Raw genomic sequence first — 15,457 nt, 5'->3', positions numbered from 1 at the left:
GGGTGTGATGGGCCCCCGCGCACTGCGCCCTGGTCTCTAGGGCCTGTGGGTGTGACGGGCCCAGCGCGCTGTGCCCTGTTCTCTAGGGTCTCTAGGGCCTGTGGGTGTGACAGGCCCACGCGCACTGCGCCCTGGTCTCTAGCGTCTCTAGGCCCTGTGGGTGTGACGGGCCCCCGCGCACTGCGCCCTGGTCTCTAGGGCCTGTGGGTGTGACGGGCCCCCGCACGCCGCACCCGGGTCTCTAGGGTCTCTAGGGCCTGTGGGTGTGATGGGCCCCGCGCGCTGCGCCCTGGTCTCTAGGCCCTGTGGGTGTGATGGGCCCCGCGCGCTGCGCCCTGGTCTCTAGGGCCTGTGGGTGTGATGGGCCCCGCGCGCTGCGCCCTGGTCTCTAGGCCCTGTGGGTGTGATGGGCCCCGCGCGCTGCGCCCTGGTCTCTAGGCCCTGTGGGTGTGATGGGCCCCGCGCGCTGCGCCCTGGTCTCTAGGCCCTGTGGGTGTGATGGGCCCCGCGCGCTGCGCCCTGGTCTCTAGGGCCTGTGGGTGTGACGGGCCCCGCGCGCTGCGCCCTGGTCTCTAGGGCCTGTGGGTGTGATGGGCCCCGCGCGCTGCGCCCTGGTCTCTAGGGTCTCTAGGGCCTGTGGGTGTGACGGCCCTCTTCCTCAGCTGCTCCTTCTCCTCCACGGTCGCAGCCCACAGGCCGCCTGAGAAAGGAAAACAAACACTTCCTTCCTTCTCTCCCTGTCTCCCCTCCACAGCCCTGTGGTTTTCAGGCCACACCACCCAGATTCTAAGTGCCCCCTCTGCTGGGAAGTGACATCTGCTCTTTGCGGCTGGCCAGGCTCTCCGGGCAGCCAGTGCCGTCTGCGGCGGCCTGGAATGTTCTAAAACCCCTCAGACTCAGTGTGAAGGCTCAGGGGTAACTGAGTCCTGCCTGCCGCACACCGAGGCAGTCCCGCAGATCAGAACCGCAAAGGCTGACCAGGAGATCTGGATGACAGCCCATCACAGCTCAGGACCGAGAGGAGATGCGGGGCTTCTACGTTCCTGCAGCCGGGAGGCAGGACCCACTCGGCTCTGGGCCAGTGTCCTGAACCTGGCAGCATCGGAGACCCCTGGGGGGGGTGTGAAAACAGGGTTCCACACGTCTGGGATGGGACCCCAGGGATGCTGGTGCTGGCCAGAAAGGCCATCAAAACTGCCCGGTACACAAACCATAAGAGAACCAATGAACACACAGAAAGTTGTTTGATCATGTGGGTCACCAAAGGGACCTGAGTTGCCACGGCTCCGGCCCCCCCAGGCACACCCTGCCCACCCAAACGAAGGCAAGTCCCTGCGGCACCCCCCGTGGGAAAGCCCTCAGGCAGGTCACGCAGCCAGAGCTGCAATGTGCTCTGCGGGGTCCATCCCAAGAAAGAGCAGGAGAGTCTGAGGGCTGAGGATATGGTGCCCACAGACACACCACTTTGGAGGTCAGGATTACTTTGGCCTGGAGGCAAGCAGAATCAGCAGGTGCGGAGAGAAGCCGTCCAGAACTTCCCTTACCTGACCAGAAACGGAAAATTCTGAAATGAGGACTGCCACGCGTCCCCTCTTCCGAGGAAGTCTCACGGCCACGAGGACACTGGAGCCGGCACCACGTGGACCTGCGTGAACCTTCCTCCACCTCTTCCCCCCCGCGGTTTGCCCTCGGAAGCCCACAGCATCACTGCTCTTCGCTAAGATGCGACAGAGGCCCAAGTTCTCACCACCACTAAGCTTTCTCCCATGTGATGTGACCCGCACACAGTCGTCATTTGTTTTTCTCTTGTTCATCTCTCTTTGATAGTCTAACTTGCAGGGTCCTAAGAACCTAGGAGGGTAGAGGGGAGAAGGCTTCCCTCCCTACAGCTTCAACATACAAGGAATGGCAAGGAGATTCAGATAATCTCCCCAGTGAAATAAAAAAATAATCCGAAGCAACGATACAAACACCATGACCTCATGGGAGATGCTCGATGGAAGCCATACCTGTGAAATAACTACAGCTTACAACTGCAACAGCTGTTTACAAACTGTACGTGGAAACGCATAAAAATTAGGCCAAAGGCCTAGAAGCCCTGCCCTGGAGGCCAGAGTGCTCCCCACAGGGCTACAGACGCTCTTCTTCTCAATGGCTCATCCGTAAATGTGCAGCCCGAAGCTGCTCTCCGGAAAGTGGCGGCAGTGTGGCCACCCCGGGCGGGAGAGCCGCTCCCCTCCTCCAGGAGCAGCCCAGACGGGACGCTGGAGCTGCGAACACCCCAAAGCCCCACGTCGGGGAGGCGCAGTAGGAAAAAAGACCTCCCCCACATGATAAGCACGTGAAGGAAAAGGCGAGAGGGGGCTGCAACGCACCCTGGTTCCCACCTGGTTTTGACTGAGGCAATCACGAAGATGGGAGATTCTTTTGCTTCATTTATCTGAAATAAGGAATTACTTTAGGTGTAATAATGGCCTTGTAGGCGCGTTTATGTCTTTTTTCCTAAGAGCTCTTAAAAACACTTACTAAAGAATTCTTGAGGGAAATGCTGTTTGTTTCAAAATAACCCAGTACCGTGTGTGCTGAACACAGAGCATGGGCTGTCTTTATACCATCTTCTGCTTGGTACGTCGTTAAAATCTTCCACTAATGAAAAAAATCTCTTAGAAGCGTCCAGGCGAACCTGCAATCTGCTCTGGCCCATGCCTGCGAGCACGCGGAAGCTGGCCTGGCACCGCCCCTAAGGTCCGTCCTGCTGGCTCTCACCTCTCCTGACGGAGGCGCTGCTCCGCGGGTCCACGTCCAGCTTCTGCACCAAGGCGCTGGGGTCTATCGTGGTCCCAGCAAACACACTGGCATTCGTGAAAGCCCACTCCTGCAATGGAAACAGAGGAGACCTAAGACCTGCTCTGTGTCTTCAGAGACCCCTCGGCGAGGGCCGGACCCCGGCTTTCGCAGAGCGGGAGCGGGAGAGGAGCCCGAGGCCACCCCATCTCAGACTCCAGAGCTCTCAAGCCACATCCTTTCTGCAGCCTCAGTTCACCACCCACAGGCCTGGATCCTGGTTGCGGGACCCTCTGAGACCAGATGCGGGATCAGTGATGAGTACGAATTACACCCTCAACACTCAGGAGCCCTTGGGAGAGGAACCAGGTTCCCCCAAACCTCCCACCTTCCGACTGTGCCTCCCTTTTCACAGCCGCTGTTCCACCTCAGCAACCTCACTGTTCCCCACCCCATTCACCCCGCATCCAGATCTCGAGATCCGCCAGCTCACCCTGCCCACCACGCTGTGCTAACCCCGCCCCGGCCCCCCAGGCCTGGCCAGCTCATTCGGGTCCAGGCTCCAGGATGGGGGCCTTGGAAGGGGCGTCAGTAACACGGGGCCTTAGGCACAACCTCTGAGCAGACGCTGGCCGGGCAGCAAGCCGCCCTGGCCCAGGGGCAGCTTCCAGGAAGCGGCGTCATGGCAGGCTGGAGGTGGTGTGAGCTCAAGGCTGCACTGGCTCAGGAGCGGCCAGACAGAATGGCAAAGCCACTAGTCCCTGTGAAGGTGGGTCAAAACATCAGCTCCCTGAGCTATGACAGCAGCCTCCCAGCCACAAACACGTAGTCGGCAGTAAAGGGCAAAGATCTCTGTGGCCGTGGGGGCTTAAGCACAGTCTGACCAGTAAGAGGCTTGTGCTGACTCAGGCTGCCAGGCTGAGAGATAAAGCCAAGAAAAAACAGGAGCAGGGAGGTGGGAGGCCGCGCACTGGCGGAGAGCGGACCCTGAGTCACACGGCAGCCCGGAGCCAGGCCAGTGAGCAAGTAAACGACCAGGTAAACAGCATCAAGCCCCTGCAGTGCCACCATGCACTGCCTAAGACATCTGGTTTTCAACAACAACAGAGCAGGACCAGTGCAAAGAAACTGGGAAGCAAGACCTAGGCAACAGAGGCTGCTTCTGAGGGGCCCACGTGTTGGACTTGGCAACAGCCTCATAGCGGCCACTGTAAATATGCTCAGGACTAAAAGAGACCCTGTCTAAAGAACTACAGGGAAGTATGATGACAACATCTCATCAAACAGAGAGCATCAGTAAAGAGACAGAAATCATTCAAAAATAAAATTCTTAAATATGCTACAAGGATATACTGCACAACACAGGGAATACAGCCAATGTTTAATAGTAACTATAAGTGGAGTACAACCTTTAAAAATTGTGAATCACTATGTTGTATACCTGTAACTTATATAACTTTGTACATCAACTATATCTCAATTTTTTTTTTTTTTTTTTTTGCCGTAAGTGGGCCTCTCACTGTTGCTGCCTCTCCCCTTGCGGAGCACAGGCTCCGGACGTGCAGGCTCAGCGGCCACGGCTCACGGGCCCAGCCGCTCCGCGGCACGTGGGATCTTCCCGGACCGGGGCACGAACCCGCGTCCCCTGCATCGGCAGGCAGACTCACAACCACTGCATCACCAGGGAAGCCCTCAATTTTTTAAAACCAGAAAAAAATAAATAAAATTACAGCAATCAATCCAGTGTGGCATTGCTGTAAGGATATACAAACAGATCAACAGAACATATTAGAGTCCCTAAATAGACCCACACATATATGGTCAATTGATTTTTGACAAAAGTTCCAAGATAATTTAATGGAGAACTCCAATAAATTATGTGGAAACAAAATGACATTTATATGGGGAAAAAAAATGATTCTCAACCCCTACTGCATACCTTAACAAAATATATATATGTTTTTTTATAATCTATATTTATAATATATATAAGTAAATAAAATTCTGGAGTAAAAACGTACATTAATCAAAACGAAGAATTTCACTACAGAGATTCAAAAGTAAATCTAAGCTGGCAGAGGAAAAAAATCAGTGAATATGAAGAAAGATCAATAGAAATTGTACCATATGAAGAAAAGACAGAAAAAGAACAGAGCTTCACAGAAAAAAATGAATAGAAATAACCTTACACAACAGTCTTGCAGAAAAACAAATAGAGCCTCAGAGCACCATGCCAACCTATGAACATGTAATGGAAGTACCAGAAGAAGAAACACAGAACAGGGCAGAAAAAGTATTCAAAGAAATTATGTCTGAACACTTGCCAAAGTTGATGGAAAACCCTAACCTATACATCCAAACTCAATGAACTCCAAGTAGGATAAACAAACTCCAAACAGAACAAGCACAGAGATCTACCCCAAGACACATCATAGTCAAAACGTTTGAAGCAAAGAGAAAATCTTGAAAGCAGCAAAAAATGACTCATCACATACAAGGGAACCCCAATAAGATTAACAGCTGACTTCTCATGAGAAACAATGGAGGCAGTGGGATAACATAAAAGTGGTGAAAGACTATAGTCAACCAAGAATCTTATATCCAGCAAAATTATGCTTCAAAGATGAAGGTAAAATAAAGACAGTCCCAGATAAACTAAAGCTGAGAGAATCTGTTGCTAGTAGACCTGCCTTATGGGAAATACTAATAAAGTTTTTTAGGCTGAAAGCAAATGATACCAGACAGTAATTCAAATACACAAAAACAAAACAAGAGGCCTGGAAAAGGTAAACATGTAACTAGCTATGAAAGGATAATTGTAACAACTTACAGTTGGGTTGTAACATATTTGGACACAACTTGCATACATAACAATAACAGCACAACAAGGGGATAAGAGGGAATGGAGTTAAACAGTAGTGAAGATTCCATCTTCCACTTGAATTAATACTGATGTACATCATGAGCCCTATGCCAGCCAGCAAAGGACAGCCACTGACAAAAAGTCTCTCCATGACCAAACTCTGCTCAGACTCCCCTGAGCTTTTCAACTAAACCTTGACTTTTCACAACACCAAAAGTACAAACAACAAGAGAAAACAAGATAAAGTGGACCTCATCAAAATTAAAAACTTTGTGCTTCCAAGGACAATATCAAGAAAGTAAAAAGGCAATTCACATAAGTGAAAAAAGTATTTGCAAACCATATATATCTGATAAGGGCTTACTGTCCAGAATATATAAAGAACTCTGACAATTCAACAAAAAGACAATCAACATAATTTTTAAATGGGCAAAGGACTTGAATAGAATATATTTCTCCAAAAATATACAGTCAACAAGCCCATGAAAAAAATCCTCAACATTATTCATTAGCCCTTAGGGAAATGCAAATCAAAACAATGAAATACCACCTCACATCCAGTAGGATGGCTATAATCAAAAAGACAGATGATAACAAGGGTTGGTGAGGATGTGGAGAAATTGGAACCCTCATTTATTGCTGTTGGGACTCTAAAATGGTGCAGCCATTGTGGAAAGTAATCTGGCAATTCCTCAAAAAGTTCAACATAGAGTTCCATACATCCTAGCAATTCTACTCCATGCATCCACAGAAAAATTTGTACACAGCAGTATTATCATGATAGCCAAAAATTTGAAACAACCTAACTATCCAACTTACGAATGGATAAATAAAATGTGACATGGTCTGGTATACCCATACAATGGAATATTTTTCAGCCACAAAAAAGAATAAAGACAACAAAGAAACAGATGCTACAAAAATAGTACTGTAAGGATGAACTGCAAAAGCATGCCCAGTGAAAGAACCCTGACACAAAAGGCCACATATCGTATAATTCCTTTTGTATGAAACATCCAGAAGAGGCATATATATACAGAAAGCAGATTCATGGTTGCCAGAATGACTGAACGACTGATAATAAGTATGGGGTTTCCTTTTAGGGTGATGAAAATGCTCTGAAATCTGTAGTGGTGATTGTGCAAATCTGTGAATATACCAAAAAAAATCCCATTAAATTGTACACTTTAAATGGGTAAATTTTATGACATGAATTCTACCCCAATGAAGTTTTTATGAAAACCAGGGCACTGATGCCAGATCCTGGGTTCAAACATCAGCTCCTCCATCAGCAGCTGAATGTCCTTGGTAATTTCTTTAAACTCTCAGTTTTTGCCTCATTTCAGCAAAATGAGGATTGGGGCTGTTATGAAGAAGTAAAGTGCCTGGCACACAGCAAATGCTTAACAAACATGGCTTTTCTCTTTAGCATTAGTGATCCAAAGCCACAGTCCCCACAAGCCAGCAAGATTTTGTCCACTGTCCGGGTGCTAGCCCCTTGGTTACAAACACCAGTAAATGCTTCCAGGAAGCTCCAGGGTCAGCACCTGGATAAACAAAACATGGTCTAACCAAACAGTGGAGCACTGTTCCACCACAGAAAGGAATGAAGCATTGATACACACCATACAACCTGCATGAGCGCTGAAAACGCTATGCTAAGTCCAAGAAGCCAAACGCAAAGGCCACAGCCTACACACAAAGGCCACGATTCCATCCAGAGAAAATGTGCCGAACAGAGGCAGAAAGATCAGTGGTTGCTTAGGGCAAGGTAAGATGGGGGGACGGGGGGAACTGCTACAGGGTACAGGGTCTCTTCAGTTTGCTCTTCGTTTTTTTTCGTTAATCCTGGGAATTCCCTTTCCTTTCCTCAGAACACAGCTACGATGCACAGGAATTTCTGCCATTTTCGCGCAGCATTTCTACACGTGGGGATGGGAGGTTTCTGGTCCTCCCTCGCAGAACTCCAAGCGCGGAGCAAGTCAACGCCTCCCAGGCCGTCGCGCACGTGAGCAGCCGAGCCTCGGGGTCCACAGAGGCCACGACACTTCGCGGACCACGAAGGCCCGCAGGCCGCGCGGTAAACTCCGCCAAGTCCCAGGCCGGTCCCGGGGTCGCGGGGACGCTTCGGGTGCGACAGGAAGGCGCCCACAAAGCACGCGGGGCCGGAGCCGGCCCGGAACCCCCGAGGCCGCAAAGTGTGGAGCCCCGACCCCGGCCCGCGGCCCCCTTCCCCCACCCGCAGCCCTTCCCCGCTCCCACGGCCCGCGGTGTCCCCAGCTTACCTTTCCCCCGACTCCGCCAGCCGAGGCCTGCAGAGACGCCGCCTCCCGGGCGGGGGGCGCGGGGCCGGGCGCGGCCTCCCCCGTGGGCCTCACGGCAGCCTTGTGCACCCGGGACCGCAGGGCCCTCACTTTCCCCATGTCCGCGGCGGAGACCCACAACCGCCCGGAAGCCGAGGAGCACACGCGGCACAGGCTGCCGGAAGCTGGTCCGTTGCTCTGGCGGCCCGGCGGAAACAAGAGCCGCGGGGGTTGGAATCCGCGATTCTGACCGCGCCGGCCGCGAGGCGCCAGAGAGGAGTGGGGCGGGGCCACAGAGGGGCGGGGCTTCGGTGTGGGGGCGGGGTCGCGCGTCTCGTCCCGCCTTTGGCTCCGCCCCGCCACCCGGGGCAGGTGTGGCTAATTGCTGGAATCACGCAACCTCCCAGCTATCTGGAGAATGATGGTTACAGCGCTGGAGGGGATCAAGTTTGTTGAAACACGCGAGTGTGTTTGCTTGTGCCTGTGAAAAACGCCCTGAGGGGAGGAAGAGAATCGGAGGACTGGGGAACCCCTAAAGGAAACCCCATACTTATTAAAACACCTCAGAGGCATCAGGCCAGGATTTATAGGGGCGACTTCACATAAAGGATCTGGGCTGGGGCCAGAGAGAAATGTCCCTGGAAGAAACCCCAGAAGCCAGCTCTCAGGCTCGGCACCCCGACTCTGTCAGTGGCCCTGCTATCACCACCGCCTGCCCAGGGCCAGGTTGGGTGTCTGACCAGCGCCTGCCAGACCAGCTTCCTTTGGCTAGAACCTGTTTCCTGGCTGTGACCCAGACTAGTAGAACTTCTGGGGAGGCTTTCTGGAGCGTGGAGAAGGCCAAGCCCACCACCCACTCGTGTCCCCACTCATCTGGTGGCACCTACAACTTCTTTAAGGGGTGTCACGAGTCATTCTCTGGTTCCGTCAGACCTAAGGAGAACACAGAGGTAATGACTTCTGGGTACACGTGCTGCCAGGGTGCATGCAGACGCAGCACTAACTCAGCTGGCATCCCAGAACGACCTCCTGGTAGCAGGCGCAGAGGCACTAGGCAGCGTTCCAGAAGCAGCTCTGTTCTGCTGGCCCCAGCATCACTGGGGCTGATCTTCGACGCACTTGGATGCCCTGCCTCCAGCCAGCCTCATTTCCTGAGCCGTCTGTGGCGGGGAGACCTGGGCTCGTCTCCTGCCCTGGGGGCCTGCTCCCTTGCCTGACCCCCAGTGAGCTGGGCCCCTGGCCGGCTCCAAAGGCCTGCAGGGCAGCCTCCATTTCAGGGTTTGCTTTTTGCATTTTCTGTACAGCCCATGCTTTCTCAATAGAAGGAAAAGAACGTCCAACTGCTGCAAAATGGATCTGTTATGAGTTTTTAAAATCCTGGGGCCTGTTCCCTCTCTTTCCCTTCATCCACCTGTGTGACCAGGCCACACCCTGCTACCCTGACACTTTCATCTGCAGCCCCGAACTCTCTCTGGGTCACCACCTGAAATTGAGGGAATCTTAAAGTGGAATTCTTGGTTCCCATCCCAACCTGCCCCCACTATCCGGGCAGTATGTTCCCCCTCAGAAGAAACGGCACGGGCTCTCACACAGCCGCCCAAGGCCCAAACCGAGGTGTCACCTTGGCCAGCGTCCCCTCTCCCTGTCACATCCAACCCGAGAGCCCCCTTATCACTCCCTCCAAATTCCACCCCCACCTGGGCTCCTGCCCTGGTCTCCTCACTGGAGGCCCCTACCTCCCCAGAGCGGCCACGGCCATGATCGCCGCGGAAAGGCTACCCCTGGCTTGGCCTCCAGGGGAGGACCCCTCCCTCAGGCGTTCTGTCCTTCCCAGCGCTCAGCCGTGTCTCCTCCGTCCCACGTGCCGTCCGCCTCCCTGCGGGACCTCGCGGCCTCGGAGGTCTCTGGACAGGCCACGCCCCCCGTGCTGGAGGCGCGAGTTAATTCTTCTGTCGCGCGAGGGCGCCAGCGGCCCGCTTGGGTTTCTCTGGAGGCGCTGGGGCGCAGGCGCGGGCCCTTCCCCCGACCCCGAGCGCCTTCAGCCTCCGCAGGGCGCGGACCTCCTCGCGGGTCCGGGGGTCCCACGAAGTCGTGGAAGGATGGCTTCCGGGAGAGCCTGGGGCAAACACCCCGCCGCTCACCCCAGTCGACCCGGTCCTTCGGGGCCCTCCGCGAGGACTTCCTGATGACGCCCCCGCTCTCCGCTCTCGGGTTTCCAAACCCCACCAGGCTGCGCGTCAGCGCGGACGGCAACCTGCGAACAGCGGCGCTGCGGACCCCGGCTCTGACCCGCTGCTCCTTCCAGCGCCCGCGGCTCCTTGCGGCGTGGGCGCCGCCCTGGCCAGTGACCGGGCTGGGACGTGGAGCCCCAGGCCCACTGCATCCCAGCCCTGACTAACCCTGGGCCAGTGCCCTGAGCCCACGCGTCTCCATGTGCCGCCGTCAGGACTTCCTTCCTGGGGGTGTCCTGGGACTGCACCGGCCTCCTGCGCACAGCGCCCGGCCCGGTGAACCCGGCCCCGGATAGGCCTTCCTTAGCCCTCCTCAGCCCCAGGAAGGCGCCCTATCAGCCCCCTCCCCGGCCACACTCCTCTCCCCTCAGGCCCTGCCGGGCCTGAGTCTAGGTCTCGGGAGCCCCCGGGCCTCTCCCCGGAGAGGAGGCCCGGTTCACGCGCCCCCAGCGAGGTGGCCAGGCTCGGAGGTGACTTGGGCAAGGTAGGAGCCTCAGTTTCCCCATCTCTACACTGGGTTGCCGCAGGGGTTCTTTGAGGACTGACAGGTAAAGCACCAGGAAGCCCCTGCGGGCGGCCGGTGCTCAGATTCCAGTGGCAGCAAGTCGGCAGGGAAGCAAGCCCGGCAGAGCCTGGCGGCCCTCACAGGGGCGGGCCGTCGGGGTGTCGGCGTCAGCGCCAGGCAGGGTGCCCCGCGGCAGGCGGAGGCTCGGCGCGCGGGCCTTGGGGCGTCTGAGCCGGGCGGGGGCAAAGAAAAGTCCTCAATGTCAGGGCCTTCCTGCCCCGCCCTGCTGCCCCGGGGCGATGGGGGGGTCTCCCCTCCCTCTGCGCTCTTCTGCGGGCGCGTCCCGAGGACCCCTAAGGAAGCGGCTCCGGGAAGGAGGCGCCAGACTCCAGGGCGTGCGGCTGGGACCTGGCCCAGCCTCGCGGTAGAGTGGGCTCCGTCCACCGGCTACGGATTGGGAGACTGAGGCCGGCGTTGGGGTTAAAAATGACCGGTTTGGGTCTCCGCGGGGCCGTATGTCGTCCTAGCATCCCCCAAACAGGAGGAATTTCTGGGAATCGGGCACGCGTGCCTCCCGCTTGGCTCTGCGACAGCGCGGCCCGGGCCCAACCTGTGCGCCTCTGCGCGCGGCGACCACGGGGTTGGCGGGTCCCGCCCGTCTGCGCCCGGCAATGCGACAGGAAGGTCTGGTGCAAACTGTTTGGGGTTGTGCCGTTGCAGCACTGGGAAACTCTTGGGGTGAAATCATGCGTTCTCAATGTGGTCGCGGGGGAGGGGGTGCGGGATCGGGAAGGAGTGGTGCGGGAGCGCCGAGAGGCTGAGGCGGGGCAGGAGATTACCCGGGGCGCGATTTCCACTCGACTCCGCGGGCTGAGAGACGCGGTGGCCCTGGCCCGTGGCACTCCGGGGAGCCCTGCAGCCTGGCGCCCTCCTTCCAGCTCTGCTCCTTTTCCTCCTCTTAGCCCTCCCCCATCGAGAGAGAGAGCCCGCTGATGGGGGTGGGTCCCTAGGTTTTAGGTCTGTGGTCCCATTAACTTGATTTATAGTAACACGCTTTTCTGATTACCAAATTAATACGTAGCTATCATAGACAATTTGGAAAATACAGAAATCGAGTTCTGAAGTGAAAACCCCTTTCATCCCGTTGACCAGAGATGTCCCCGCAGTACACCGTGCCCACAGCCCTCGAGCCTCTCTCTTTCCCCTCCCCGGGTGGTGCAGCCTTTGTAACTAGGAAGTTTGATGGTTGCTAGAGTGTGAAAAGGATTAGGCCTCCCTGACACCCGCCCAGCACGCAGTCCAGGGCCCGCCAGCTTGCGGCTCAGCTCTGACAGCCGGGCCCCACGCCCTCCCCATGTGACCTGCACTGGGTCGCTCCCTGCTGGACGGCGCCCCACCCAGATTAGGGCACAGTTCCTCCCCGCCTCCGCCTCGGCTTCACCCCAAGCTTAGCTAGCCTCTGGGTGCCACGCCCTCCACTCCTAACCCCCTGCCCTGCCTGCTACAGCAGCCTTGCTGGGCTGGCCTTGCACTTGGCCCTGACCCCTGCACCACCTCCGTGTTTCCAAGGTCTGCTGAGAGCTTCCTGTATTTCATCGCAGCATCCTGAGAGGCAGACCCCCACCCTCATTTTACAGATTGAAAAAGGCGCCTTCCAGGAGCTGGCCTAAGGCCTTGCAGCCGCCTGCCGGCTTGTGCCTGGCCTGCACCCCAGCTCTCCCGAGCTCAGCTACTGCTCACCCGCCTGCCTCCTTTGTGTGCCAGCAGCAAAGCTGACCCATGGGGCCCGCGCTGGAGACGAGCCGCTAGTTCTTGGGGAAAAACAGCACAACCTAAGCGGGAGAAGGAAGACAGAAGACCGTCCCCCGAACCACAGGGGCTTCCCCGGAGAAGGAGGGCGAGACCTTTCTGGAGAGGTCCCTCCGGGCTGAGAGGCTGCCTCTGGGCTGGGACCCAGAACCAGACAGGAGGGAGGAAGAAGGAGGAGGACAGCAGGTGTGCAGAGGGGGGCCCCTGGCCCCAGCCAGGATGCCTGCAAGAGTGCCAGGGGCCCAGGGGGGTCAGGCACTGCAACACCCACCTTCGGGGGTTCAGTGGGAACTGGGGAGCCAGTGAGGTGCTTCAGTGGAGGAGGAGGAGTCTTGAAATGACAGGAAAGGCCAAGAGAGAACGTTTCCAAGACAGAAATGACCTTTGGGGTGTGCTTCAGCGCTGGGTGGTCTTGGGCTCTGTTCCAGCCTCTGACGTCCTCCTCTCCTTCCTCCCCAGTGCCTAGTGCCTTCCCGTGCAGGCCAGTGTGGCGTGGGACTCAGGGTCCCATCTGGGCTTGTCCCCGCACTGATGACCTGCCACCGGAGTGTGTTCAGCAGACACCGGGGCCCACCCCAAGCTCCGATCCAGTGGTTTGGATGGACGTGGGCCAGTGGATCTGCGTTCCCAAGAAGAGCGCAGGTGCCCTCTCCTCCCGCCCCCATCGCCACTGTCCTCACTCCCAGAGAACCCCAGCCCACAGGCTGGCCCTCCGTCTGTGTTTAAATGCAATTGCTTTTTTTTTTTTTTTTTTTGCGGTACGCGGGCCTCTCACTGTTGTGGCCTCTCTCGTTGCGGAGCACAGGCTCCGGACACGCAGGCTCAGTGGCCATGGCTCACGGGCCCAGCCGCTCCGCGGCATGTGGGATCTTCCCGGACCGGGGCACGAACCTGTGTCCCCTGCATCGGCAGGCGGATTCTCAACCACTGCGCCACCAGGGAAGCCCTGCAATTGCTTATTGAAGGCAGGATGGGCTGTGGCTGTCACAGCACAGGTCACGCCGCCAGCCAAGCTGAAGACAGGTGTGTCTGCTCTTCCCTCCCCGTCGCCAGCAGACCCGTCGCAATTCCTCTGTGCCAGGCGCTGCTCTGTGTCCGTGTGGCTCCTAACCCCACACCGGGTGACAGAGCGCCGAGGTCATCATTCTCATTGGCGGAAGAGGGGACAGGCTGCAAGTCCAAGGCCACACACCCAGAGGCCTTTGCGCCTCACCTCTACCCGACCGATGTGCCACATTGCGTGTAAAGTGCCACCCTGGGGCCAGAGGGAGGGACAGCTCCTTACCAGTTAGGGACACAGCAGGGATGAGGGGTCCACGGGCCAACAGCATTTAGGTGGGACGCTTAAGGGTGGGGAATGTGTGGGTGGGCAAGGAGGGCTTCAGGGCCAAGCATGTGGGTAGGACAACACAGGCTAAGTCAGGGGTGAGGCAGGTAGTTAGGTTTAGCTAAAGCTTGGGGTCCCTGGTGGGGAGGGTCACAAAAGCACGTGGGCTTTGGTGGACCTTCCCAGGGATCCTGGCAGGGGGGCAGGTGAGAAGGAGTTTCTCAGACATTCCTCTGAAATCTCACCCTGCCTAAAACCCACCATCTCCTGGGGGTGGGCAGGGGCCAGTGCTCCCACCCCCACCCCCCAGGAAGGGGTCAGATGCCACGCTTTCCTCTGCATCCTTCTTACTTCATCCTCTCCACTTGCGGAAGCCAGGCTTGAATTTGCACCGCATTGCTGGGAGGGAACAGGGAGAGAATCCGATTCCTATTACATGGAAAGAGACCAATGCAGAAAAGGTAGATTGTTCCCCCAGGTTCAAAAGTTAGAAGGTAGAAGCAGAAAGCTTAAAGGGAAGAAATTTCTCTGTAAATCCAGATATAGACCCTCCCCTAAAAAAAAAAAAAAAACAGTCTGTAATTTTATCAAAAGCTCCACGAGCGCTGGGACCGCATCTCATTTTTCTTTGTATGCTTTACATCTTTGCACATATTGGGCACCTGCTGTGTGCCAGGCCCATTGCAGGATCCTCTCACGTGTCCTCATTTATCCTCCCAACTGGGCAGGGGAGCAGATTGTGGGAAACTAAGGCGCAGGAGGAAAAACAAGGCCAAGGGTCCTGAGTTGCCACCATTACTAGTGGGCCCAGCTGCTAGACCCCAAGTGCAAGTGCTGCCTCCAACCTCAGACTCCACGCCCCACAGCCAGGCCCCTGGGGCAAGAGGAGCTTGGACAGCGCCTCTGGGAACTGGGCCACTCAGTCCGGGGTTGGAAGGTGCCAACTTGCTTCGACAAAGGCAGCCCAGACTTCCTGTGGATGTGCCTCCTCAAGTGGCATTGGTGGAAAACACAAATTGAACAGGAAATGGCAATAGGACAGGTACCAGGAAGGAGAGGAAAGACCCTGGAGACCCGGTTAGGATTAGATGTCCACGCCCCACCCCCCGAGCCCCCCACCCCGCCACGGGTGCCCCACAGATCAGCCTGGCCTTTGTGTGAAGAGAGGGGTCTGGGAAGGCGTTAGATCTTCCTATTCTAGTAGAGGGAGGTGTTAGCGCTTCACACCCTCGCCCATCCCTCACGTCTCCGTCTCCGTAGAGCTGTTACCACAGTTTTACTTTTAATCTGGGCTCAGTGCTTCCCTTATTCTAACTGTGTACATGTGCTCTGCTGAGCCAAGTGGACGTACTGTAATTACATGTTCTTCTTGGTACGACTTTCTGGTTTTCCTCCAGAATTGGTAAGTGCTTAACTTTTTTGCTGGCTCAGTCTCCTTTAAACTTAGAGCCCAGTCTTCCTCCCTCCGACAGGGACTCTGCTCAGTGTGACTGTCCACACTGTCAAGCCTAGCAGTTCCTCTCTATGCTTTGATGAGAGTCAGGCAAGCCCTGCTCAGGCCCCAGCCCCCACCCCAGCCTCCCTGGTGTGCTCAGACACCTTCCTTCCAGGTATGTCAGGGAAATAGGAATGCCA

General features: G+C 56.2%; 2 protein-coding genes across 8 annotated transcripts in view; one reads left to right on the top strand and one right to left on the bottom strand.

The window, feature by feature from the left end:
* SLX9 (SLX9 ribosome biogenesis factor) overlaps positions 1-8,137 on the bottom strand; it is a 48,867-nt gene extending 40,730 nt beyond the window's left edge. For 2 of the 5 annotated variants that reach the window (XM_067035245.1, XM_067035248.1), the window contains exons 1-2: positions 7,933-8,137; positions 2,767-2,875 (exon numbers count right to left, since the gene is read on the bottom strand). In XM_067035245.1, the coding sequence (XP_066891346.1) occupies positions 2,767-2,875; positions 7,933-8,070 (247 nt within the window). In that variant the 5' untranslated portion in view covers positions 8,071-8,137. The remainder of the gene's footprint in view (positions 1-2,766; positions 2,876-7,932) is intronic. The other 3 variants (XM_059065389.2, XM_067035251.1, XM_059065390.2) reach the window with 2 other exon arrangements.
* Positions 8,138-9,955: 1,818 nt separating this feature from the next.
* Positions 9,956-15,457, top strand: part of ITGB2 (integrin subunit beta 2) — a 46,439-nt gene continuing 40,937 nt past the window's right edge. For 2 of the 3 annotated variants that reach the window (XM_059065375.2, XM_067035232.1), the window contains exon 1: positions 9,964-10,665. The gene's annotated coding sequence lies outside the window, so the exon portion shown is untranslated. Of the gene's footprint in view, positions 10,666-15,457 lie in introns of all 3 variants that reach the window. The other variant, XM_067035231.1, reaches the window with a different exon arrangement.

This window comes from Kogia breviceps, chromosome 5 (assembly GCF_026419965.1).
Source record: "Kogia breviceps isolate mKogBre1 chromosome 5, mKogBre1 haplotype 1, whole genome shotgun sequence".
In the NCBI taxonomy this organism is placed as follows: domain Eukaryota; kingdom Metazoa; phylum Chordata; class Mammalia; order Artiodactyla; family Physeteridae; genus Kogia; species Kogia breviceps.
This window is presented reverse-complemented; position numbering and strand designations above follow the sequence as displayed.